The sequence below is a fragment of the Panulirus ornatus genome, chromosome 56 (genome assembly GCF_036320965.1).
Source record: "Panulirus ornatus isolate Po-2019 chromosome 56, ASM3632096v1, whole genome shotgun sequence".
NCBI classification, from domain to species: Eukaryota; Metazoa; Arthropoda; class Malacostraca; order Decapoda; family Palinuridae; genus Panulirus; species Panulirus ornatus.
The window spans coordinates 5148071-5175551 of NC_092279.1; the positions used below are offsets into that span (position 1 = coordinate 5148071).

General features: G+C 40.0%; 1 protein-coding gene across 3 annotated transcripts in view; it reads left to right on the forward strand.

The window, feature by feature from the left end:
* Positions 1 to 27481, forward strand: part of Dlg5 (Discs large 5) — a 591115-nt gene that overhangs the window by 200206 nt on the left and 363428 nt on the right. For all 3 annotated transcript variants that reach the window (XM_071693695.1, XM_071693696.1, XM_071693697.1), the window contains exons 4-6: positions 1919 to 2039; positions 5040 to 5157; positions 9180 to 9297. In XM_071693695.1, the coding sequence (XP_071549796.1) occupies positions 1919 to 2039; positions 5040 to 5157; positions 9180 to 9297 (357 nt within the window). The remainder of the gene's footprint in view (positions 1 to 1918; positions 2040 to 5039; positions 5158 to 9179; positions 9298 to 27481) is intronic.

Sequence of the window (27481 nt, forward strand, 5' to 3'; positions counted from 1 at the left end):
CCCTTGTCTTTTCTTTTCCATTTCATAATTCTCTCTATTTCAATTGAGGCCCTGCCGTGATGTGGACTTTTGTCCTTGACTGGAGCCTTCAAAATAGAAAATAAGTACATTAAAGAGCAGATTTGGGAAGGGCATGAAGATTTTTGTTTATTTTACTGAAACAAGCTGTAGCTTTAGTAAGAGATAGACTCAATGGTTAGTTTTACCATTTCATGTTCTGGTGAATTTTTTTAATATTTATATATTTTATTTGCTTTGTCGCTGTCTCCCGTGTTAGCGAGGTAGTGCAAGGGAACAGACAAAAGAATGGCCCAACCCACCCACATACACATGTATATACATACACGTCCGCACAGGCAAATATACATACCTATACATCTCAATGTATACATATATATACACACACAGACATATATACACATGTACATAATTCATAGTCTGCCTTTATTCATTCCCATCGCCACCTCGCCACACATGAAATAACAACCCCTTCCCCCCTCATGTGTGCGAGGTAGCGCTAGGAAAAGACAACAAAGGCCACATTCGTTCACACTCAGTCTCTAGCTGTCATGTAATAATGCACCGAAACCACAGCTCCCTTTCCACATCCAGGCCCCACAGAACTTTCCATGGTTTACCCCAGACGCTTCACATGCCCTGGTTCAATCCATTGACAGCACGTCGACCCCATTATACCACATCGTTCGAATTCACTTTATTCCTTGCACGCCTTTCACCCTCCTGCATGTTCAGGCCCCAATCACTCAAAATCTTTTTCACTCCATCTTTCCACCTCCAATTTGGTCTCCCACTTCTCCTCGTTCTCTCCATCTCTGACATATATATCCTCTTTGTCAGTCTTTCCTCACTCATTATCTCCATGTGACCAAACCATTTCAAAACACCCTCTTCTGCTCTCTCAACCTCACTCTTTTTATTACCACACATCTCTCTTACCTTATTATTACTTACTCGATCAAACCACCTCACACCACATATTGTCCTCAAACATCTCATTTCCAGCACATCCACCCTCCTGCGCACAACTCTATCCATAGCCCACACCTCGCAGCCATATAACATTGTTGGAACCACTATTCCTTCAAACATACCCATTTTTGCTTTCCGAGATAATGTTCTCGACTTCCACACATTCTTCAACGCTCCCAGAATTTTCGCCCCCTCCCCCACCCTATGATTCACTTCCGCTTCCATGGTTCCATCCGCTGCCAAATCCACTCCCAGATATCTAAAACACTTCACTTCCTCTAGTTGTTCTCCATTCAAACTTACCTCCCATTTGCACAACAAAATCTGTTGATAAATATTTATTCATGCAGTTCATCATCATTGATCCCGACATCAGAAATCTAGAAACTTCTGAACTCCAGAAAATTTTGTGAAGATTTGGTTTTGATAAAAGTAGTTTTTGTTTTAGGTATTGTTATTCCTCTTTAGGTTACAAGTATTGTGATTATGCACATATGAGAATTGGTGTGAGAAAAGCTAGTGAAATAGCATGTGTCAAGCTTGCTTGATGCACAGGAAGTTTTAAGTGTTTTTCTTTAGATTTTAAAACACGCTCAGAAATCTAGTGAAAATTGTAAATTGTTTAGGACTGGATTGTTAATGTTGTACCTATATTGTAAGCATTAACATTATTTTTTTTGATATTTTCCCTAGCTTCCTTTTGACATCTCTCCAGTATTTCACCTTCTTCAATTGCTTTACCAAGAAAGTTGGTAGTTTGTGTAAAACTGTAAGATGCAGCCCCTCAGTTTTCTTATTGTCTGTATATGTATTTATTCAGGTAGTGGATGCTGTTGCTGGATGGTATTCTTTTATAGGTAAAAATTACTACAGAAAGTGATTAAAAGTGGTAGTAAGTATGTTTTAATATGTTGGTGTGGTGTTACAGATTGTGACCACAGACCGGGACATCATGAAGAAGGAGCTCAAGAAGATGGCTCGAGAGCGGGATGAGGCCTTAAGCAGATTAGCAGCTACTGGCCACCACCCAGACCAACCTGCCAACTATGGTATGTCTACCTTCCATTCATGTTTCAACAATATCTTTCTCCCGTCTCCCATCTGTCATTTAGCTACTATCCCATGCTCTCTGTCATCTGTCTTACACTGGTTATCCTCTATTTTTTACCTGCTATGTTTTTTTTTTCTGTAATACTGTATTTTGTGTAACTCATCCTGCATTCAATGCCTCATTCTGTATACAACTCAATATTTAGCATCCCAACAAAGAGATGTTATCTTACTCTACCACACATTCCAAAACCTGATCTTTAGTTAGTTGTGTTATTAAGATTGTAGGACAGCTTGGACTTATATCTGTTTTGATAACTGCTGATGTTTAATGTGTTCATTGATTTAATTTTAAGCGAGAAACGTGTTTAGAAGGTGATACTGATGATCAAATCTAAGATATACTTGTTCAGGTCTGCAGTATAGTGAAACCTGGATTGTCATTAATTAGTAACAATGAAATGTTCAAAACACTGTATGTTGTCAATTTCGGTTGGTAACCCAAAGGGAAAAAAAAATCACTTTGTCTGTGCACCACACTACAGCAATTGGTGTACTCACCATCCGATGCTTTGTGGCCCTGGTAATTGTTTATTGTCACCAATGTGCTGTCTGGTGGGGTGTGTTGTTTGTCTTGCACATTGACAAATTCTGTGCACCCTGGATTACAATTGTGAACAATGGCCCCTTTCATGCATCATCAGCAATTGCCTGACAGCTCTTCAAAGCCATGTATGTCTCGCATGAAGTGCATGAAGAGCGTTTTAAGTCTCAAAAAGAAGATGGAATTTGTGCAAGAGGCTGGTTAAGGGCGAGTCCAAGGCAGCACTTTTGAAGGACTTCAGGATTGGCATTTACAGCATCATCAAGTAGAGAAGAAAATCAAGGCATTTGCTTATGTATGATAATATTTCCGATGTGCAGAACATTTTTAAATTATTAAAATTTTTAGATTATATGTAAGAAATAAGAAAGCCTTCATTATTCTCCCCCCACTTGCCATCCTATCACCCCTCACAAAGTAATCTTGTGCAAAAGGTTTACTATTTCTTAGAACTGTATATTTATGTTATATACCACTAATATTGGGTCTTTTTATCATATAAGAGTATGATAGAGAGAAACTTTATTTCCACATCTTTCTCACTTATAAGGTGATGTCAAATACACCATACACACCTCCTCTTGGCACTCAGTACTGAACCAGGTTCAGAGGAATTTATCAATACACCTTTCTTTTTATCTTCTGTTATATTTGAATCCTAATCTTTCTTCATAAAAAAAGCATCATACCAAGATGATATACTGTATGTGTACTTTCTGTGATGATCTATGATTGAATGAAATGTGATATTTTTTTCCCGGCTGTGAGAGTCAGCTGCTAGTGAATCTGTGGATAAGAGGTAGGTTTAGTCAGAATTCAAATGAGGATGGGAAACTTTAAATGCTCATATGAGTTGCAGATCAGCTTAACGTTCATTCTCGATATTACTTCTCAGAGTGGTATAAGGGTTAAGCAATTTGCTTGGAAGCTGGGTACTATAACATGCTTTGTTTGATGCTTCATAGGAATTTTTATTTGCTCTGTGAACCTCCAAGATTTTTCTTATGCACTTTTTAGTAATACAGCATTATATGAGAGTATTGTTATAACTTTAAAACTTTGTCTGGATTGCTTACTTTCATTTTCGATTGTGTCTCAGTATTTCTTGTGCATTCAGAAAACATTTTTGTTTTCTAACGCTACCTAAGGCATGGGACAGGTTATTGGAAATACTGTTGTATTTTTTGGCCTTTTTTGTTGTATATTAATTCCAAGTGTTGACTATATCACAAAAAAAGTTGGCATTGGGTCTTTGTCTTTGTACTAAGGATACAAAAAAGAAAGGTTTCTGATAAATGGATGATTTCGATGGTTTATGAGGTAACAGAGGTTAACACAGGAAAATAGATCTCTTTGAACATACCATGCATACATCCTTCCAGATTGTGAATGCATTATTTCATTAAGAAAATAGTGTAGATTACTACTTGTTTTCCAAACATGCAGCAGAAAGAGAATTTGATAGAATCTACTGATGGGTGACGTTTACTTGTCTTTCAAGGACTCGGAGATAAACATTGGAAGGTCTTATGAATGTTACATGTTAAGAACAGTTTCAGTGTAGGTCACCATCACCACAGAAATGTTTGACCATATGAGGGACTTTGGTGAGATTATTGGTAACTGACTTTGATATGTTTTACAGCATTATGAAGGTCAGCAGTAAAAAAGTAAATGATTTATCTCTTGCAAATCAAGCTTGGGTCGTTGTCTTTGCTTCAACCAGTTATGTAAATCAAGACAGATTTTGCTAGAAGTTTACCTTAAGCATTTTTCCAAATTTTTCATCCTCACAACTAGGATTTATCCTATAAGAGATAAGTTTAATTTTGCTGATGGGTTAACCTAAACCCTTTTATGAAGTAACTGATGTTCTGTGTCGAAAAATAATGTGAATGCAGTACATTGAGAACAGATCATACATGGGAAAATGACATTGAATTAAATATGCTCCTTTTGGGGAGACAGAGATCAGTTTAGTTATAGGTGTCCTGTTTTTATGAACATAGGGGAAAATTTTGAATGTGATTCCTTGTGTACAGTTCAAGTGACTTTGTACTTTTGGTATTTCCAATGATTTATAAAGGGCTATGATATAATTTTGATGAATATAATTTCCTTGATTACTGATTACTGTCTAGAGTATAACTTTTTTGAGGATTATTTGGAGATGGGGATAAAGAACCCCTTAGGATGAGCATTGTTTACATTTTTGTTGTAACTTGTTTTTCCCTGATTCATACTTATTTACACTAGCTTGTAAGCAATGCTTTGTGACAAAAAGGCCTTTTCCTCAACGGTAGTTGAACATGCAATAGATCAGATGGAATATACACATTATGAAGTTGCTGAATATATGTTCTGATAAATTTGTAAACATTCACTTTTATTGCAGGGACTTTAAAACAGGGTGGTGTGTCCATTAGTGACAAGACCTTGGCCTCACCCCGAGACTATGAAAGTCTTCAGATGAAGTGTGAGAAAGCCATGGCAGAGGTACAGGGACTTCTGAAGTAAGTTCACTGTAGATTTTGGGACTAACAATTTAATGTACATATTGATATTTGAATGATGATGTGCTTACCTAAATGCTTGTATTACTGTATGAAGACTTAAGTATCACATACAGACTGAATTTAATCTACTGAGAATGAGCTTAAGGCTCCATCAGTTGATGATTCCGTAATATAGATGTGCAGTAGAAAACTCATACCTTATGATGCTTGAAAGAATGTAGAGTTTCTAGAAAATCACGCATTTAGGACCTTTCTAAAGGCTCCTGGAGCTTAAGGCTGCACTTCTTCCAGTAGCAGGGCAATATAGACTCCTTTGGAATGAGATGTTCTTTGATGAGACTGTACTACCAGTGATTCGGCCTCACCAAAGGTGAATTTTCACTCACAGTGTAACCCACACAAGCAAAGTGTAGTAACACTTCATGCATAGTATACATAGATGCATGATAAAGTATCAGATAAACAAACTGATGATAGAATAGCCAGAATTGCAGGGCAGATATCAGAGAACAAATCATGTAGGTGTATGTTCAGTAAAGTATAGCCTATGTGTATGTAGGTAATAGAATGGTATAATGAGTGAATAAATGTAGGCAGGAGACAGAGGGTATTAAAGTCATATTTAGCTGAAATGCTGGAGGTGCCTTTCTATTCTTTTGTAATGTAAACTGATAGTAAGCAAGGGTGAAAATTTGTAAAGAACAACATGACATGGGTGAGAAGAGGGCAGTGAAGGCAATTGAACTTGGAAAAGAGACTTGTATGTAGAAATACCAGGATACATTGGTTTGAGTTTAAGGTGATAGAAATGAGAATAAGTGAAGTGAGGGGAATGGGTGAGGAATGAGAGGTATTTAAGGAAGCAATGCTAGCACTTGCAGAAGTTTGCGGGAAGTGGGACTTGGGCAAGTGACAAAAGATAGTGAATGGTGAGAAGATTAAGTAGAGGTGCTAGTGAAAAAGAAAAATGTATTTACAGAACTTACAAAGAAGGAGTGCAAGTGATTGGGAGATATAAAAGGAAAGCAGTTGGAGGTCAGGAAGAAGGTACAGGGGATGAAAGAAAAAGGGCAAATGAGAGTTGAGGTAATTGAGCATCAACAAACATCAAGGAATATGAGAAAATGTGTTGGAAGGAGGTTAATAGAATTAGAAAAATTAGAAGTAGGAGCAAACAGGCAAAATGGGGAAGTGGTAGTGATGTGGTAAGGAGGAAAAGGAGTGGATGCTTTGAAGTTTTTTGTGTTTGATGATAGGATGGCAGATGTAGGTAGTTTGGGTTATGGCATGTGGTTTGGTGAAGGGAAAATAGGTAATGAAAGTCTTGTGTAAGATGAAATGTGGCAAGGATGGTTGGTGTAGGTTGTTTGGGTCAGAGGGGTACACAAAGTGAGAGAGACATGGCAATTGTTTTGGTGAAGAGAAAAGAGGTAATGAAAGCCTTGTGCAAGATGAAATCTGGCAAGACAGTTGGAGTGGATGGTATTGCAGTTGAATTTCTTAAGAAACGGGGTGATTGTTCTGTTGATTGGTTAGTTAGATTTTTATTGTATGTATTGATCATGGTGAGGTATCTGAGGCATGTTAAGTGTTTGTATAGTGCTATTGTATAGATGCAATGGAGACACTGATGAGTGTCAGTTCCAGAGATTTAAGGTTGCACAGGAGAGTTGTGATTGAGAAGGTGGTTGCATACACTGAGCATCAGATGGGGGGGAAGAACTATGTGGTTTCAAAAGTGGTAGAGGATGCTTTGGAGTTTGCTTTGGAGATTGTGTGTGAGAAATACTAAAGAAACAGAAGGATTTTATATTTATATGGATCTGGAGGAAGCATATATTAGGGTTAATAGAGATGCTCTATGGAAGTTGTACAGATATATGTTAAGGGAGGAAAACTATCAGAAGCATTGGAGTTTTATCTAGAGAGAAAGGCATGTGCTCAAATAGTCAGAGAGAAGGGTGAATGTTTCCAGGAGGGGATGGGTCTGGTAGGGGTGTGTAAGTTTTTTTTTTTTTTTTTTTTTTTTCCCCGCGTCTGCGAGGTAGCGCAAGGAAACAGACGAAAGAAGTGGCCCAACCCACCCCATACACATGTTTATACATACGTCCACACACGCAAATATACATACCTACACAGCTTTCCATGGTTTAACCCAGACGCTTCACATGCCTTGATTCAATCCACTGACAGCACGTCAACCCCGGTATACCACATCGCTCCAATTCACTCTATTCCTTGCCCTCCTTTCACCCTCCTGCATGTTCAGGCCCTGATCACACAAAATCTTTTTCACTCCATCTTTCCACCTCCAATTTGGTCTCCCTCTTCTCCTCGTTCCCTCCACCTCCGACACATATATCCTCTTGGTCAATCTTTCCTCACTCATTCTCTCCATGTGCCCAGACCATTTCAAAACACCCCCTTCTGCTCTCTCAACCACGCTCTTTTTATTTCCACACATCTCTCTTACCCTTACGTTACTTACTCGATCAAACCACCTCACACCACACATTGTCCTCAAACATCTCATTTCCAGCACATCCATCCTCCTGCGCACAACTCTATCCATAGCCCACGCCTCGCAACCATACAACATTGTTGGAACCACTATTCCTTCAAACATACCCATTTTTGCTTTCCGAGATAATGTTCTCGACTTCCACACATTCTTCAAGGCTCCCAGAATTTTCGCCCCCTCCCCCACCCTATGATCCACTTCCGCTTCCATGGTTCCATCCGCTGCCAGATCCACTCCCAGATATCTAAAACACTTCACTTCCTCCAGTTTTTCTCCATTCAAACTCACCTCCCAATTGACTTGACCCTCAACCCTACTGTACCTAATAACCTTGCTCTTATTCACATTTACTCTTAACTTTCTTCTTTCACACACTTTACCAAACTCAGTCACCAGCTTCTGCAGTTTCTCACATGAATCAGCCACCAGCGCTGTATCATCAGCGAACAACAACTGACTCACTTTCCAAGCTCTCTCATCCCCAACAGACTTCATACTTGCCCCTCTTTCCAAAACTCTTGCATTCACCTCCCTAACAACCCCATCCATAAACAAATTAAACAACCATGGAGACATCACACACCCCTGCCGCAAACCTACATTCACTGAGAACCAGTCACCTTCCTCTCTTCCTACACGTACACATGCCTTACATCCTCGATAAAAACTTTTCACTGCTTCTAACAACTTATATGATATATTTATGGATGGGTTGGTGAAGGAGGTAAATGCAAGGGTCTTAAGAGAGAGGGGGGGAAGGTATGCAGACTGTAGGGAACTCCTGCCCATGGATAACTGGGGACCAGATGTTTTCTACCCAAGAGCTACTCGTTTTTTTAAGTTATGAACTTGATAACTTTTGACTTGGCTGGTCTTTTTTTATTAGTTTGTTGATCCTCATGCACAGTGTCCATTTCTTCTGCACTTTAGATTATAGTATTTGGCAGACAGATATATTGAATTCTTTTATTTCATTGATAAGATGCATCCTCAAAACCATGTCAGTACACAATGGTAATATCCCTTTAAACTATAGAAATCCCCCAACCTCATTTTTTCTTTTTCAGTTACTTTACTAAGCAGTTGGAATATTGCTTAAGGGTTTTTGGGGTGGCTGCCAGAGTTTTAAAGGCATTATTAGAATAAATTTCAATTAGTTTCTTCTATATGTTGTTATATGTAAAAATTCTGAAGAGTCTGGTGCTCTGTGCTAAAACATTTATGATAACTAAGTAGTGAGTACTTAATAGAGAGCATACATATAAATGAAGAGATTATGATTTTTGTTTTGTGAAATATAAAACCTAGTGTTAAAAGTACTTTTGTTTTTTCTTGCTATTCTTGGAATTCTATCTGAATGCACCAAGTTGTGTATTGTCAGATTTTGACAATTTTTATGATGGACAGTTTAGTTCTTGAAATTGCAAAATGTATTTCATTGTGTATCATGAGCTGTTATATGGTGTGATTGTTAAGTCTGTAAATTGATTTTTTCCAGGCAAAATATGGAGATAACTAGGAAGTATGAGAATTCAATGAAAGAGGTAGATTACTACAGAAAGCAAGAGCGGGCAGCTTATACAGCTCTTCAAAACTTAAGAATGCAGTATGAAGAGGTAAGCTGGGATTATGTAGAATTGTTTGTAGGAAATGTTGGTATGATTGGCATTATCAGGCAGAGTGATGGCTTCAGAAGTTGCTGTTGTCATTAATAGTCTGACATACCGATATTTTTGTTTTTGACATGGATACCATGGTTGTTTTGGGCTGTTTTCATTCAGTGATTCTTATTCCAGTTGCTCATTGATTGATAGCTAAAATGAAATTTGAGCTCTGATTTTCTGAAGTTATCATTTCTGTTTATACATTTCTTGAAATATGACGTGTTTTGTGTGAGTCTGAAGAACACATACACTTTAGATTTGAAGACACTTGACAGTTTTCTTAACTACTTATCATATCACTGCTTTACTCATTTTGCTCAAATTGAAGAATTCAACTAAATAAGGAAAACATATGATTTGCCAGCAAACCTCTATGCTGCTCAGAAATCTGCATGTACTCATCAAATCTATTTATCTACTTATCTGTTTGTGATCACTAACTTCATTCCCATTTATCTGGGAAGAGGTTGGAGCTGCTTATTATTTTATGTATTTTCATTTTATGCTCACTGGACCTTGATGCTAAACTTCTGTTATTTCTGCAGTTTATTGTAACTTCTTCCCAAGATGGGACAGTGCTGAGCAAAATAAAGATGAGAAATATATTATCACTCCATTCCCAATTCAGTGGGATGGGACAACTACACACAGCTTTTGCATCAAAATCCCCTCCCCCCTTTTTTTTTCTTATCAAACCCATGTCCAGTTTGATAACCACACAAGTAAAAATGCTTCCTACTTTTTCACTCTACACTCTGATGTGATTCAACAGTTAAGATCAAGAGCTCCATTTATAACAAGTTTCATACAAATAATGCTTCCATTTTAATTTGATCACTAGTTATTCCTCTAACATGTTCATCTGATGTGTCCCTAGCCTTAATCAAATTTCTCTCTACTTATATCCATCTCTTCCATGGTCTTGCTCTATTCCTTGTACTTTCTACAGTACTTCTTTATACCATATTGACCAGTGTATTATCTGCCATTTACCATAAGAGAACTCTCCCATGCACCTTCCTAATGAAATTCACACCATATAACTGTATCCCATCTTGATACTATCCACCCTCCTAATTCCATCTGTACTGTTCAGGTTGTTCATCTCTGCTGCTCTTAAATTTTACCTGTCATGAACAGTATAGTATGTTGAATTTGCCATTCATGCATAAGTGGTGAGATGAGTACACAATAGAAGATTGAAAAGAAGTTTAAGTTAGTCTGAGCTCAAGAATTGACCATAATTGTAACACATTCTTCTCTTGAACATGTAAATTTTGGAAGTCTCTTCCTCCTTTTGTCTTTCCTTCTTCATATAACCTTTTTGCCAGTAAGAGTTAGGTCTACAAATACTTGCAGAGCCATTACTGATTTCTGCTTTCTTTTCTTTTCACTTTGTTTCTTTTATCCAAGATTGGCCTTTGATGGAGCATATTTTCCCTTATGCCATATTGGTCAGTATATGAAAGAAATATTGACTGTTTTGCCCATATGTGATTGGGATTGAATCTAAGATCATCTGAATGATAGCCAGTCAATGCAGACCATTATCAGTCAAATGATCTTGGGTTTGATCCCAAGTACTTATGGGTGAAATTGTTTAAACTGTTGTCTTGTGTCAGTACACATTGAAAACAGGCAAAAAATGACCACATTCGTTCACACTTAGTTTCTAGCTGTCATGTGTAATGCACCGAAACCATAGCTTCCTATCCACATCCAGGCCCCACAGACTTTTTTTTTCCCCCCCATGCATGTTTGCCATTACCTACATAAGCAAGGTAGCATCAAAAACAGATGACTGAGCTTCAGAGGGGAAAATCCTCACTTGTCATGTATCTCTGTTCCTTCTTTTGGAAAAGTAAAACAGGAGGGGAGGATTTTCAGCCCCCAGCTCCCGCCCCTTTATTTGCCTTCTACAACACGCAGGAAATAAGTGGGAAGTATTCTTTCTTCCCATCCCCAGGGATATATTTATTTCATGCTTTATCACTGTTTCCCTGCATTAGTGAGGTAGTGCCAGGAACAGATGAAGAAAGGCCACATTCACACACATCCATGCTCTATCTCTCATGTGCAGTCTACTGAAACCACAGCTCCATATCCACTACCAGGCCCCTCAGACCTTTCCATGGTTTACCCCAGCTGCTTCACATGCCCTTGTTCAGTCAATTGACTGCACATAAATGCTGTATACCACATCATTACAATTCTCTCCCATACACACCTTTCACCCCACTGCATGTTCAGGCCCTAATCACTCAAAATCTTTTCCACTTCATCCATCCATCTTTAATTTGGTCTCATCGTTCCCTCCACTTTTGACACATACATCCTCTGTGCTTACCTTTTCTCAACCATTCTTCATATGTCCAAACCATTTCAGTACAAGTTCTTCAGCTCTCCCAACCACATTTTTTTCCCCATACCCCTCTCTTACCCTTTCATTGCTTACATGATTGAACTACCCTACACTACCTATTGTCCTGAGACGTTTCATTTCCAACACCTCCACGCTCCTCCATATGAAATTGTTGGGACTGTCATATCAAACAAACCCATTTTTGCCTTCCCAGATAATAATCTCTCTTTCCACATGTTTTTCAGTGCTACCTTAACCTTTGCCCTTCACCCACCCTGTGACACTTCTGCTTCCATAGTTCCATTTGCTACCATATCTACTCAAGGTGTCTGATACATTTCACTTTCTCCATATTTTCTCCTTTCAGTCTCACACCCCACATAACCTGGCCCCCTACTCTGCTGAACCTAATATCCTTGTTTTTATTCACATTTACTCTCAGTTTCATACTTGCACACACTATTCCAGACTCATTCACCATCTTTTGCAGTTTTGCACTTGAATCTACCACCATTGCAGTATCATCAGTAAACAGCAACTGACTTCCCAGGCCCTCTCATCCCTTACGTACTGCCTCCTCACCCTTTCTCCAAGACTCTTGCATTTACCTCCCTCACCACTCCATCCATAAACGATAAACCCCAGCTGCATGCCAGCTTTCACCTGTAACTACTCACTACTCTTTCTACCTGCACACATGTCTTACACTCTTGATGAAAATATCTCACTTCTAACAGATTTCCTCATGCCATATATTCTTAATACCTTCCACAAGGCACTTCTATCAACCCTGTCGTATGCTTTTTCCATATCCATAAATGCAACATACAGATCATTCTGTTTCTCTAAGTATATCTCACACACAGGCTTTAGAGCAACACCCCAGTCAAGTGATCTGTACTGCCTTCACCCTCTCAGTCACTAGCACTCAACAAACTTATACCTCTGTAGTTTGAACACTCCCCTTGTCCCCCCCTTTGCCTTTATACATTGGCACTGTATATGCTTTCTGCCAGTCCTCGGGCACCTTCCCATTATCTGTACATACATTGAAAATCCCAACTAACCATTCAGCAACACAGTTATCCTCTTTCTTAAGAAATCCATCTGCAAAGCTTTCACCATCTATTTTCTCCTCACCAATCTCCTTTCCGTGACTTACTCTCCAACCCAGACACCCAACATTTGCCATTGTATTATCAAACACATTCAACAATCCTTAGAAGTACTCTTTCCATCTCCTCACCTCATCATTACCAGTTACCACTTCCTCATTTGCTCCCTTCACCAATGGTTCCATTTGTTCTTTTTTTTGCACACTATTAAATACCTTCCAAAACATCGTATTCTCCCTGAAGTGTACTGGTAATTGCTCACCCCAACTCTTATTTGCTTTCTTTATCAACCCCTCTACCTTCTTCTTGACCTCTTGCTGCTTTCTCTAATACATCACCCAATCATTTGCCCTCATTCTTAGTAAGAACTTCCTTTATATTTCTCTTTTTCACTTGCAACTTTACTTCATCTCACCACCCACCACCCACCTCCTACCTTATGCAAGCCATGCACTTCTCTCTCAAATGCCAGCTCTGCTTCCCTAAATATCTCCGTTTCCTCACCCACTCCCCTAGCTTTTTTTGCTCTCACCTTTTGCCATTTTACACTTAGTCTCACATGTTATTTCTTTGCACAAGTCTTTTTTCCAAGTGCACAAACTTTTTACACTTATCACCTGTAACATATCCTTTTTTTTTTTTTCACATCTGCAATTCTTCACCCTGCTTCCCCTGTTGGCATATTCATTTCCAAAAGTCTCTTTGTCATGCCTGTCTGTTAGTATGTAATCCAGTAATGCTGCTGACTGTCTTTTGTACTCACATATGTATATTTCTATATGTCCCTCATTTTAAACCAGGTATTCCCAGTCACTAACCCTTTTGAAGCACACAACTCCACTATCTGTTCCATATCCATTCACGTTACTGAGTACCCCATGCCATATAGTTATAACATCAGTTGCCACATTACTCACCTTCTGCTTTCATTTGCCCTTCACTATCACCTAGTCTGTCACATAAAAACTGCTGTTTCACACACACAGCTTCTCCCAAAACACTTGCTTCTCATGATTTTTTTTCATGGCGCTAATAATCATCCATCTTTCACAGTCCGCTTTCATTTTTATGTCCTAGCCTAAGCCAGGTACCCAGTTTATCGACCATGGGAGGATGAACAGCTAGGTAGACTGTGGACCGACTTCTGCAATCAGAATTCATACCGATGTGGGCTTGACACCAGGATGGCCTGTGCCAGTGTTATGGTCATTAATGCTAACTGTTACAACACAGAGGTTTGTAGAGATGCTTTGAGAAGAGATGAGAAACATAGGGATCAGTATTTTATGGATAGGTGGATGATATAAGGAGAAATACTGTTTGTGATTTTTATGCGCAGTTAAAAAGGTATAAAAGATGTCATTCATGGACTTGAAGCAAAGTGTTTGTCAAATCTTTTCTTAAACGTGGAAAATTTGAATGGAAGAGTATGTGATATGGCAGTTGAAGGTATAATTTTTGGGCATTGGGTACCTGGTTAAATGAAAATTGTGAACAGTTTGCCCAGTTGTGTGCAGAAAAAGGATTGGCATTAAAGAACCTGGTTTGAAAATAGATGCATGCTTAAGTGTATCTAGGTTTGTGGTGTTTGGGGTAAATTGGCATTGTTTGATTTTGTAATAATTGACGGATATGTAAAGGAGATATTGCTATATATGACTGATGGGATTGTCAGCTGATGTGGTGTCTGATCATTTTTTGGTGGAAGTGAACAGGAAACTTTGTTGCGGCTTTGGGAGAAGAGGGAATGACGTAGATGGGAAGGAAGTTGTGAAAGTTGGCATTTCTGACAGATAGGTAGTAAGGTAGCTAATCAGAATTTAAGTTTTGACAGTTGTCTTCCTCAGTAGAGTATTTTCCTTGAGAAGACAACTTTTGAAGCATTGAGAATTAAATCATGATTAGTAGCTCTTGGTGAAAGTGAGTGATCTTGGAAAAGGGGCTTGAACACATAGATTTTTTAGAATAAATGAAACAGGGAAGTAGATTAGGAAGAGAAGGTATTTTGTGAAGCATTGCTTATGTATGGAGTTGAAGTGTATGGTGTGTGAAAGGTAGGACGTGGACATTTTAAAAAGGTTCATGAGTATTTGGATGAGAATAAGATGCTTGGAAAAAAAAAGAGAGGTGTATTATCAGCACCTGCAAAAAGGAGCATAAGTGAATAAGATGCTTGGAAAAAAAAGACAGGTGTATGGGCTGCACCTGCAAAAAAAGTAGTATAAGTGAATAGCAGGTGTATAAGAGAAAGATGTTTAAGGTCTAGAAGAAGGTCCTGGGGCTGAAAAAGAGAATAAATGAGAAAAGGTGTGAGAGAGTATTGGCAAACTTCATGGAGAATGAGAAATTGTTCTGAAAGACGATGAAAAGTGTGAAGAAATTAAGAGAACAGATGGGAGCATCAGTGAAGGGAGTAGATGAGGAGATGAAAATAGGAAAAGAATAGGTGAGGAAGAGATAGACTGAGTATTTTGAAGGGTTGGTGAATGTGTTAGATGATAGGGTGGCAGATGTCATGTGTTTGGGATGGTGTGTGTGAAGCAAGAGTCACTGCATATGGTTTAATGAAAAGGCCAGAGGTGTTAGAAGCCTTGTGTCAGATAAACTATGGCCAAGTAACTGGAATAGATGGGAATGTGGATAAATTCCTCAGGAAAGAGCATTGACGGTGATGTTGATTGGTAGATCAGGATTTTCATTGTATGCATGGCCTACAGTAAGGTTTGTTATGATGGGAAAAATCTCTCTGTAGTGCCATTGTACAAAAGCAAGATGAAGAGATGGATGGTTAGATCATAGAGGTAAAAGTCTGTTGAATATACTTGGTAAGTTTTACAACAATGGTGATTGGGAGGTTATTGGCATGCATAGAGCATCTGACTGGGGAGGAGTAATTTGGCTTCATGAGTGGTAGAGAATGTGTGGATTTGTATGTGGAAGTTTTTGTACCTGGAAAAAGTGTGCAGTAGAGTTGATAAATAGGTCTTGTGCTACATATATATGATGTAGAAGGAAAGCAACTAAATGCTGTGAGTTTTTGTTGGGAGAGTAAGACATATGTGCAGTTAGGAAGGAGGAAGGTAAGTGATTCCAGTTTAAGTTGGGTGTGTGAGAAGGCTGTCACCATGACTTTTTAATATGCTTATGGATTGGATGGTGAGGGAGATAAGGGCAAGAGGCTTGGATAGAGGAGCAGATCTATAGTATTTTAAAGGGGGAATAAGGTAGGTGAGTTAGTTGCTGTTTTTCAGATGATAAGGCCCTGTTGGGAGACTCAGAAGAAACTAAAGAAGTTGGCATCTAAGTTTAGAAAAATGTGTAAAAGGAGGAATGTGAGAGTTAGTGTGAATAAAAGTAAAGGAATGAGGTTTAGTAAGGGGGTTAGACAGGGTGGTTTCAACGGAGAAAACCTTGAGGGAGTGCAGTGTTAAGTACCTGGAAGTGGACATGTTGGCGAATGGAATTGTGGGAGCTGGAGTGAATCATAGGGTGATAGAGAGGGAAAAGGTCTTGGGTGCATTTAGATATGTTTGCAAGGAGTATTCATTGCCTGTTAGGATAAAGATAAGTGTGTTTGATGGTAGTCCTGGTAGTGTTTGGCTTTAAATGCAAAAAATGGGAGAGGGCGTACGTGTTGGATATAGAATGCCTAGGGATAGTGTTTGGTGAGAGAGGGAATGATACTTTGAGAGAGATATGTGTTAGCAAGTAGAGTGTGATTGAGAGAGGTGACTATGGTGTGCTGGAATGGTTTGAACAGTTGGAGAGGATTAGCGAAGAGAGACTACGAGGATGTGCTTGTAGAAGTGGAGAGAGCAAGGGAGAAGGTGGGACTGGGATGATGGAAGGATGGAGTGAAAGCGGCTTTAGAGTTTGTTGGGCATGAACATTCAGAAGATGATGCATGGAGTTAAGCAAGTTAGATTGAAATGGTAGATCGGAGGGGACATGCTATTAGTGGGCAAAACCAGCCCAATCTGTGGGGAATGGTTTGAATGAGGGCTTTGATTTTGGTGCGTTATGTAGAAAATTATATTAGACAAGAAGTAGATGTGCTAGCAAACGAGGGCATTCTTCATCTATTCAGGCATTCTTTCTAACATTGGAGATGGCAAACAAGCATAAATATTTCTCAAAGTTATCTGTAGTGCTTTATTTAACTACTTTTGATGATAAATCATTCCAAATGATAACATTCTCATTGCAAAGAGAGTACTTTCATTCAAAGAGTAGTTTGTGTTTAAGTTTTATTGCCTTCTATATTTTTATTTATTATTTATTTATTATTTTATTTTGCTTTGTCGCTGTCTCCCGCGTTTGCGAGGTAGCGCAAGGAAACAGACGAAAGAAATGGCCCAACCCACCCCTATACACATGTATATACATACACGTTCACACATGCAAATATACATACCTATACATCTCAATGTACACATATATATACACACACAGACATCTACATATATACACATGTACATAATTCATACTGTCTGCATTTATTTATTCCCATCGCCACCTCGCCACACATGGAATAACATCCCCCTCCCCCCTCATGTGTGCGAGGTAGCGCTAGGAAAAAACAACAAAGGCCCCATTCGTTCACACTCAGTCTCTAGCTGTCATGTAATAATGCCGGAAACCACAGCTCCCTTTCCACATCCAGGCCCCACAGAACTTTCCATGGTTTACCCCAGACGCTTCACATGCCCTGATTCAATCCATTGACAGCACGTCGACCCCGGTATCCAACATCAATCCAATTCACTCTATTCTTTGCCCACCTTTCACCCTCCTGCATGTTCAGGCCCCGATCACTCAAAATCTTTTTCACTCCATCTTTCCACCTCCAATTGGGTCTCCCACTTCTCCTCGTTCCCTCCACCTCCAACACATATATCCTCTTGGTCAATCTTTCCTCACTCATTCTCTCCATGTGCCCGAACCATTTCAAAACACCCTCTTCTGCTCTCTCAACCACGCTCTTTTTATTTCCACACATCTCTCTTACCCTTACATTACTTACTCGATCAAACCACCTCACACCATATATTGTCCTCACACATCTCATTTCCTGCACGTCATCCCTCTTGCGCACAACTCTATCCATAGCCCACGCCTCGCAACCATACAACATTGTTGGAACCACTATTCCTTCAAACATACCCATTTTTGCTTTCTGAGATAATGTTCTCGACTTCCAAACATTCTTCAAGGCTCCCAGGATTTTTGCCCCCTCCCCCACCCTATGATTCACCTCTGCGTCCATGGTTCCATCTGCTGCCAGATCCACTCCCAGATATCTAAAACACTTTACTTCCTCCAGTTTTTCTCCATTCAAACTTACCTCCCAATTGACTTGACCCTCAACCCTACTGTACCTAATAACCTTGCTCTTATTTACATTTACTCTCAACTTACTTCTTTCACACACTTTACCAGACTCAGTCACCAGCTTCTGCAGTTTCTCACATGAATCAGCCACCAGCACTGTATCATCAGCAAACAACAACTGACTCACTTCCCAAGCTCTCTCATCCCCAACAGACTTCATACTTGCCCCTCTTTCCAAAACCCTTGCATTCACCTCCCTAACAACCCCATCCATAAACAAATTAAACATCCATGGAGACATCACACACCCCTGCCGCAAACCTACATTCACTGAGAACCAATCACTTTCCTCTCTTCCTACACGTACACATGCCTTACATCCTCGATAAAAACTTTTCACTGCTTCTAACAACTTGCCTCCCACACCATATATTCTTAATACCTTCCACAGAGCATCTCTATCAACTCTTATCATATACCTTCTCCAGATCCATAAATGCTACATGCAAATCCATTTGCTTTTCTAAGTATTTCTAAGTATTGGACGGTATTGCAGTGGAATTTATTAAAAAAGGGGATGACTGTATTGTTGACTGGTTGGTAAGGTTATTTAATGTATGTATGATTCATGGTGAGGTGCCTGAGGATTGGCGGAATGCTTGCATAGTGCCATTGTACAAAGGCAAAGGGGATAAGAGTGAGTGCTCAAATTACAGAGGTATAAGTTTGTTGAGTATTCCTGGTAAATTATATGGGAGGGTACTGATTGAGAGGGTGAAGGCATGTACGGAGCATCAGATTAGGGAAGAGCAATGTGGTTTCAGAAGTGGTAGAGGATGTGTGGATCAGGTGTTTGCTTTGAAGAATGTATGTGAGAAATACTTAGAAAAGCCTTCTGTATATATATATATATATATATATATATATATATATATATATATATATATATATATATATATATATATATATATATTTTTTTTTTTTTTTTTTTTTTTTTTTTTTGCCGCTGTCTGCTGCGTTTGCGAGGTAGCTCAAGGAAACAGACGAAAGAAATGGCCCAACCCACCCCCATACACATGTATATACATACACGTCCACACACGCAAATATACATACCTACACAGCTTTCCATGGTTTACCCTAGAGGCTTCACATGCCCTGATTCAATCCATTGACAGCACATCAACCCCGGTATACCACATCGATCCAATTCACTCTATTCCTTGCCCTCCTTTCACCCTCCTGCATGTCCAGGCCCCGATCACACAAAATCTTTTTCACTCCATCTTTCCACCTCCAATTTGGTCTCCCACTTCTCCTCGTTCCCTCCACCTCCGACACCGACACATATATCCTCTTGGTCAATCTTTCCTCACTCATTCTCTCCATGTGCCCAAACCATTTCAAAACACCCTCTTCTGCTCTCTCAACCACGCTCTTTTTATTTCCACACATCTCTCGTACCCTTACGTTACTTACTCGATCAAACCACCTCACACCACACATTGTCCTCAAACATCTCATTTCCAGCACATCCACCCTCCTGCGCACAACTCTATCCATAGCCCACGCCTCGCAACCATACAACATTGTTGGAAGCACTATTTCTTCAAACATACCCATTTTTCCTTTCCGAGATAAAATGATTTATTTTATTTATTTATTTTGCTTTGTCATTGTCTCCAGCGTTAGCAAGGTAGCGCAAGGAAACAGACGAGAATGGCCCACCCCATCCACTTACACATGTATATACATACATGTCCACACATGCAAATATACATACCTATACATCTCAATGTATACATATATATACACACACAGACATATACATATATACACATGTACATAATTCATACTGTCTGCCTTTATTTATTCCCATCGCCACCTCGCCACACATGGAATAACAACCCCCTCCCCCCTCATGTGTGCAAGGTAGCGCTAGGAAAAGACACCAAAGGCCCCATTTGTTCACACTCAGTCTCTAGCTGTCATGTAATAATGCACCAAAACCACAGCTCCCTTTCCACATCCAGGCCCCACAGAACTTTCCATGGTTTACCTCAGACACTTCACATGCCCTGGTTCAATCCATTGACAGCACGTCGACCCCTGTATACCACATCGTTCGAATTCACTTTATTCCTTGCACACCTTTCACCCTCCTGCATGTTCAGGCCTCGATCACTCAAAATCTTTTTCACTCCATCTTTCCACCTCCAATTTGGCCTCCCACTTCTCCTCGTTCCCTCCACCTCTGACACATATATCCTCTTGGTCAGTCTTTCCTCACTCATTCTCTCCATGTGACCAAACCATTTCAAAACACCCTCTTCTGCTCTCTCAACCACACTCTTTTTATTTCCACACATCTCTCTTACCCTTACATTACTTACTCGATCAAACCACCTCACACCACATATTGTCCTTAAACATCTCATTTCCAGCACATCCACCCTCCTGCGCACAACTCTATCCATAGCCCACACCTTACAACCATACAACATTGTTGGAACCACTATTCCTTCAAACATACCCATTTTTGCTTTCCGAGATAATGTTCTCGACTTCCAAACATTCTTCAAGGCTCCCAGGATTTTCGCCCCTCCCCCACCCTGTGATTCACTTCCACTTCCATGGTTCCATCTGCTGCCAGATCCACTCCCAGATATCTAAAACACTTTACTTCCTCCAGTTTTTCTCCATTCAAACTTACCTCTTGATTGACTTGACCCTCAACCCTACTGTACCTAATAACCTTGCTCTCAACTTTCTTCTTTCACACACTTTGCCAAACTCAGTCACCAGCCTCTGCAGTTTCTCACACGAATCAGCCACCAGCCACCAGCTGATGATACATCAGCGAACAACAACTGACTCACTTCCCAAGCTCTCTCATCCACAACAGACTGCATACTTGCCCCTCTTTCCAAAACTCTTGCATTCACCTCCCTAACAACCCTATCCATAAACAAATTAAACAGCCATGGAAACATCACACACCCCTGCCGTAAACCTACATTCACTGAGAACCAATCACTTTCCTCTCTTCCTACATGTAAACATGCCTTACATCCTCGACAAAAACTTTTCACTGCTTCTAACAACTTGCCTCCCACACCATATATTCTTAATACCTTCCACAGAGCATGTCTGTCATCTCTATCATATGCCTTCTCCAGATCCATAAATGCTACATACAAATCCATTTGCTTTTCTAAGTATTTCTCACATACATTCTTCAAAGCAAACACCAGATCCACACATTCTCTACCACTTCTGAAACCACACTGATCTTCCCCAATCTGATGCTCTGTCCATGCCTTCACCCTCTCAATCAATACCCTCCCATATAATTTACCAGGAATACTCAACAAACTTATACCTCTGTAATTTGAGCACTCACTCTTATCCCCTTTGCCTTTGTACAATGGCACTATGCAAGCATTCTGCCAATCCTCAGGCACCTCACCATGAATCATACATACATTTAATAACCTTACTAACCAGTCAACAATACAGTCACCCACTTTTTTAATAAATTCCACTGCAATACCATCCAAACCCACTGCCTTGCCGGCTTTCATCTTCCGCAAAGCTCTTACTACTTCTTCTCTGTTTACCAAATTATTTTCCCTAACCCTCTCACTTTGCACACCACCTCGACCAAAACACCCTATATCTGCCACTCTATCATCAAACACATTCAACAAACCTTCAAAATACTCACTCCATCTCCTTCTCACATCACCACTACTTGTTATCACCTCCCCATTAGCCCCCTTCACTGAAGTTCCCATTTGCTCCCTTGTCTTACACACTTTATTTACCTCCTTCCAGAACATCTTTTTATTCTCCCTAAAATTTAATGATACTCTCTCACCCCATCTCTCATTTGCCCTCTTTTTTTTACCTCTTGCACCTTTCTCTTGACCTCCTGCCTCTTTCTTTTATACATCTCCCACTCATTTGCATTTTTCCTTGCAAAAATCGTCCAAATGCTTTTCTCTTCTCTTTCACTAATAATCTTACTTCTTCATCCCACCACTCACTACCCTTTCTAATCAACCCTCCTCCCACGCATCTTTTGCGCAAGCCATTGCTGCTTCCCTAAATACATCCCATTCTTCCCCCACTCCCCTTATGTCCTTTGTTCTCACCTTTTTCCATTCTGTATTCAGTCTCTCCTGGTACTTCCTCACACAAGTCTCCTTCCCAAGCTCACTTACTCTCACCACTCTCTTCACCCCAACATTCTCTCTTCTTTTCTGAAAACCCCTACAAATCTTCACCTTCGCCTCCACAAGATCAGACATCCCTCCAGTTGCACCTCTCAGCACATTAACATCCAAAAGTCTCTGTTTCGCACGCCTATCAATTAACACGTAATCCAATAACGCTCTCTGGCCATCTCTCCTACTTACATCGTATACTTATGTATATCTTGCTTTGTAAACCAGGTATTCCCAATCACCAGTCTTTTTTCAGCGCATAAATCTTCAAGCTCTTCACCATTTCCATTTACAACACTGAACACCCCATGTATACCAATTATTCCCTCAACTGCCACATTACTCACCTTTGCATTCAAATCACCCATCATTATAACCCATTCTCGTGCATCAAAACCACTAACACACTCATTCAGCTGCTCCCAAAACACTTGCCTCTCATGATCTTTCTTCTCATGCCCAGGTGCATATGCACCAATAATCACCCATCTCTCTCCGTCAACTTTCAGTTTTACCCATATCAATCTAGAATTTACTTTCTTACACTCTAGCACGTACTCCCACCACTCCTGTTTCAGGAGTAGTGCTTGCTCTTGTCCTATCACTAACCCCTGACTTTACTCCCAAGACATTCCCAAACCACTCTTCCCCTTTACCTTTTAGCTTCGTTTCACTCAGAGCCAAAACATCCAGGTTCCTTTCCTCAAACATACTACCTATCTCTCATTTTTTCTCATCTTGGTTATATCCACACACATTTAGACACCCCAATCTGAGCCTTGGAGGAGGATGAGCACTCCCTGTGTGATTCCTTCTTCTGTTTCCCCTTTCAGAAAGTTGAAATACAAGGAGGGGAGGGTTTGTAGCCCCCCGCTCCCGTCCCCTTTAGTCGCCTTCTACAACACGTGAGGAATGTGTGGGAAGTATTCTTTCTCCCCTATCCCCAGGGGTATGTGAAAAAAGAAATACAGATAATATATATTTTTTTTTTTTTTTTTTTTTTTTGCCGCTGTCTCCCGCGTTTGCGAGGTAGCGCAAGGAAACACACGAAAGAAATGGCCCAACCCACCCCCATACACGTGTATATACATACACGTCCACACACGCAAATATACATACCTACACAGCTTTCCATGGTTTACCCTAGACGCTTCACATGCCCTGATTCAATCCACTGACAGCACGTCAACTCCGGTATACCACATCGATAATATATGTATATATATATATATATATATATATATATATATATATATATATATATATATATATGTACATGTGTATGGGGGGGGGTTGGGCCATTTCTTTCGTCTGTTTCCTTGCGCTACCTCGCAAACGCAGGAGACAGCGACAAAGTATTAAAAAAAAAAAAAAAAAATATATATATATATATATATATATATATATATATATATATATATATATATATATATATATATATATATATATATATATATAGTTATATATATATTTATATTTATATATATATATTTTTTTTTTCAAACTATTCGCCATTTCCCGCGTTAGCGAGATAGCGTTAAGAACAGAGGACTGGGCCATTGAGGGAATATCCTCACCTGGCCCCCTTCTCTGTTCCTTCTTTTGGAAAATTAAAAAAAATTGAGAGGGGAGGGTTTCCAGCCCCCTGCTCCCTCCCCTTTTAGTCGCCTTCTACGACACGCAGGGAATACGTGGGAAGTATTCTTACTCCCCATCCCCAGGGAAATATATATATATATATATATATATATATATATATATATATATATATATATATATATATGGTAGAGGATGTGTGGATCAGGTGTTTGCTTTGAAGAATGTATGTGAGAAATACTTAGAAAAGCAAATGGATTTGTATGTAGCATTTATGGATCTGGAGAAGGCATATGATAGAGTTGATAGAGATGCTCTGTGGAAGGTATTAAGAATATATGGTGTGGGAGGCAAGTTGTTAGAAGCAGTGAAAAACTTTTATCGAGGATGTAAGGCATGTGTACGTGTAGGAAGAGAGGAAAGTGATTGGTTCTCAGTGAATGTAGGTTTGCGGCAGGGGTGTGTGATGTCTCCATGGTTGTTTAATTTGTTTATGGATGGGGTTATTAGGGAGGTGAATGCAAGAGTTTTGGAAAGAGGGGCAAGTATGAAGTCTGTTGTGGATGAGAGAGCTTGGGAAGTGAGTCAGTTGTTGTTCGCTGATGATACAGCGCTGGTGGCTGATTCATGTGAGAAACTGCAGAAGCTGGTGACTGAGTTTGGTAAAGTGTGTGAAAGAAGAAAGTTAAGAGTAAATGTGAATAAGAGCAAGGTTATTAGGTACAGTAGGGTTGAGGGTCAAGTCAATTGGGAGGTAAGTTTGAATGGAGAAAAACTGGAGGAAGTAAAGTGTTTTAGATATCTGGGAGTGGATCTGGCAGCGGATGGAACCATGGAAGCGGAAGTGGCTCATAGGGTGGGGGTGGGGGCGAAAATCCTAGGAGCCTTGAAGAATATGTGGTAAGTCGAGAACATTATCTCGGAAAGTAAAAATGGTTATGTTTGAAGGAATAGTAGTTCCAACAATGTTGTATGGTTGCGAGGCGTGGGCTATGGATAGAGTTGTGCGCAGGAGGATGGATGTGCTGGAAATGAGATGTTTGAGGACAATGTGTGGCGTGAGGTGGTTTGATCGAGTAAGTAACGTAAGGGTAAGAGAGATGTGTGGAAATAAAAAGAGCGTGGTTGAGAGAGCAGAAGAGTGTGTTTTGAAATGGTTTGGGCACATGGAGAGAATGAGTGAGGAAAGATTGACCAAGAGAATATATGTGTCGGAGGTGGAGGGAACAAGGAGAAGAGGGAGACCAAATTGGAGGTGGAAAGATGGAGTGAAAAAGATTTTGTGTGATCGGGGCCTGAACATGCAGGAGGGTGAAAGGAGGGCAAGGAATAGAGTGAATTGGAGCGATGTGGTATACCGGGGTTGACGTGCTGTCAGTGGATTGAATCAAGGCATGTGAAGCGTCTGGGATAAACCATGGAAAGCTGTGTAGGTATGTATATTTGCGTGTGTGGACGTATGTATATACATGTGTATGGGGCTGGGTTGGGCCATTTCTTTCGTCTGTTTCCTTGCACTACCTCGCAAACGCGGGAGACAGCGACAAAGCAAAAAAAAAAATATATATATATTTATTAAAAAAGGGGGTGACTGTATTATTGACTGGTTGGTAAGGTTATTTAATGTATGTATGACTCATGGTGAGGTGCCTGAGGATTGGCGGAATGCATGCATAGTGCCATTGTACAAAGGCAAAGGGGATAAGAGTGAGTGCTCAAATTACAGACGTATAAGTTTGTTGAGTATTCCTGGTAAATTATATGGGAGGGTATTGATTGAGAGGGTGAAGGCATGTACAGAGCATCAGATTGAGGAAGAACAGTGTGGTTTCAGAAGTGGTAGAGGATGTCTGGATCAGGTGTTTGTTTTGAAGAATGTATGTGAGAAATACTTAGAAAAGCAAATGGATTTGTATGTAGCATTTATGGATCTGGAGAAGGCATATGATAAAGTTGATAGAGATGCTCTGTGGAAGGTATTAAGAATATATGGTGTGGGAGGCAAGTTGTTAGAAGCAGTGAAAAGTTTTTATCGAGGATGTAAGGCATGTGTACGTGTAGGAAGAGAGGAAAGTGATTGGTTCTCTGTGAATGTAGGTTTGCGGCAGGGGTGTGTGATGTCTACATGGTTGTTTAATTTGTTTATGGATGGGGTTGTTAGGGAGGTAAATGCAAGAGTTTTGGAAAGAGGGGCAAGTATGAAGTCTGTTGTGGATGAGAGAGCTTGGGAAGTGAGTCAGTTGTTGTTCGCTGATGATACAGCGCTGGTGGCTGATTCATGTGAGAAACTGCAGAAGCTGGTGACTGAGTTTGGTAAAGTGTGTGAAAGAAGAAAGTTAAGAGTAAATGTGAATAAGAGCAAGGTTATTAGGTACAGTAGGGTTGAGGGTCAAGTCAATTGGGAGGTAAGTTTGAATGGAGCAAAACTGGAGGAAGTAAAGTGTTTTAGATATCTGGGAGTGGATCTGGCAGCGGATGGAACCATGGAAGCGGGAGTGGATCATAGGGTGGGGGAGGGGGCGAAAATCCTGGGAGCCTTGAAGAATGTGTGGAAGTCGAGAACATTATCTCGGAGAGCAAAAATGGGTATGTTTGAAGGAATAGTGGTTCCAACAATGTTGTATGGTTGCGAGGTGTGGGCTATGGATAGAGTTGTGCGCAGGAGGATGGATGTGCTGGAAATGAGATGTTTGAGGACAATGTGTGGCGTGAGGTGGTTTGATCGAGTAAGTAATGCAAGGGTAAGAGAGATGTGTGGAAATAAAAAGAGCGTGGTTGAGAGAGCAGAAGAGGGTGTTTTGAAATGGTTTGGGCACATGGAGAGAATGAGTGAGGAAAGATTGACCAAGAGGATATATGTGTCGGAGGTGGAGGGAATGAGGAGAAGTGGGAGACCAAATTGGAGGTGGAAAGATGGAGTGAAAAAGATTTTGTGTGATCGGGGCCTGAACATGCAGGAGGGCGAAAGGAGGGCAAGGAATAGAGTGAATTGGATGGATGTGGTATACCGGGGTTGACGTGCTGTCAGTGGATTGAATCAGGGCATGTGAAGCGTCTGGGGTAAACCATGGAAAGCTGTGTAGGTATGTATATTTGCGTGTGTGGACGTATGTATATACATGTGTATGGGGGTGGGTTGGGCCTTTTCTTTCGTCTGTTTCCTTGCGCTACCTCGCAAACGCGGGAGACAGCGACAAAGCAAAAAAAAAAATATATATATATATATATATATATATATATATATATATATATATATATATCTGATGCCTCTTCCCTCCTGGAACTCCCTTAAGGGGTTGGCCATAGCTTTAGAGTCTCCATAACTAAACTTTTCAACCATTGTTATGAATGAATAAGACAAATATCTGAAATATCTTCTTAGATTAAAATTATTAAAGTCTTAATGTTCAATGACTGTATGAAATCTCCTCTGATCTTTCTTTTTTCTGAGATTATGAAGTTCAAGTCACATAGTCAGTTCTAATAGGATTTGTTTCTCAGTT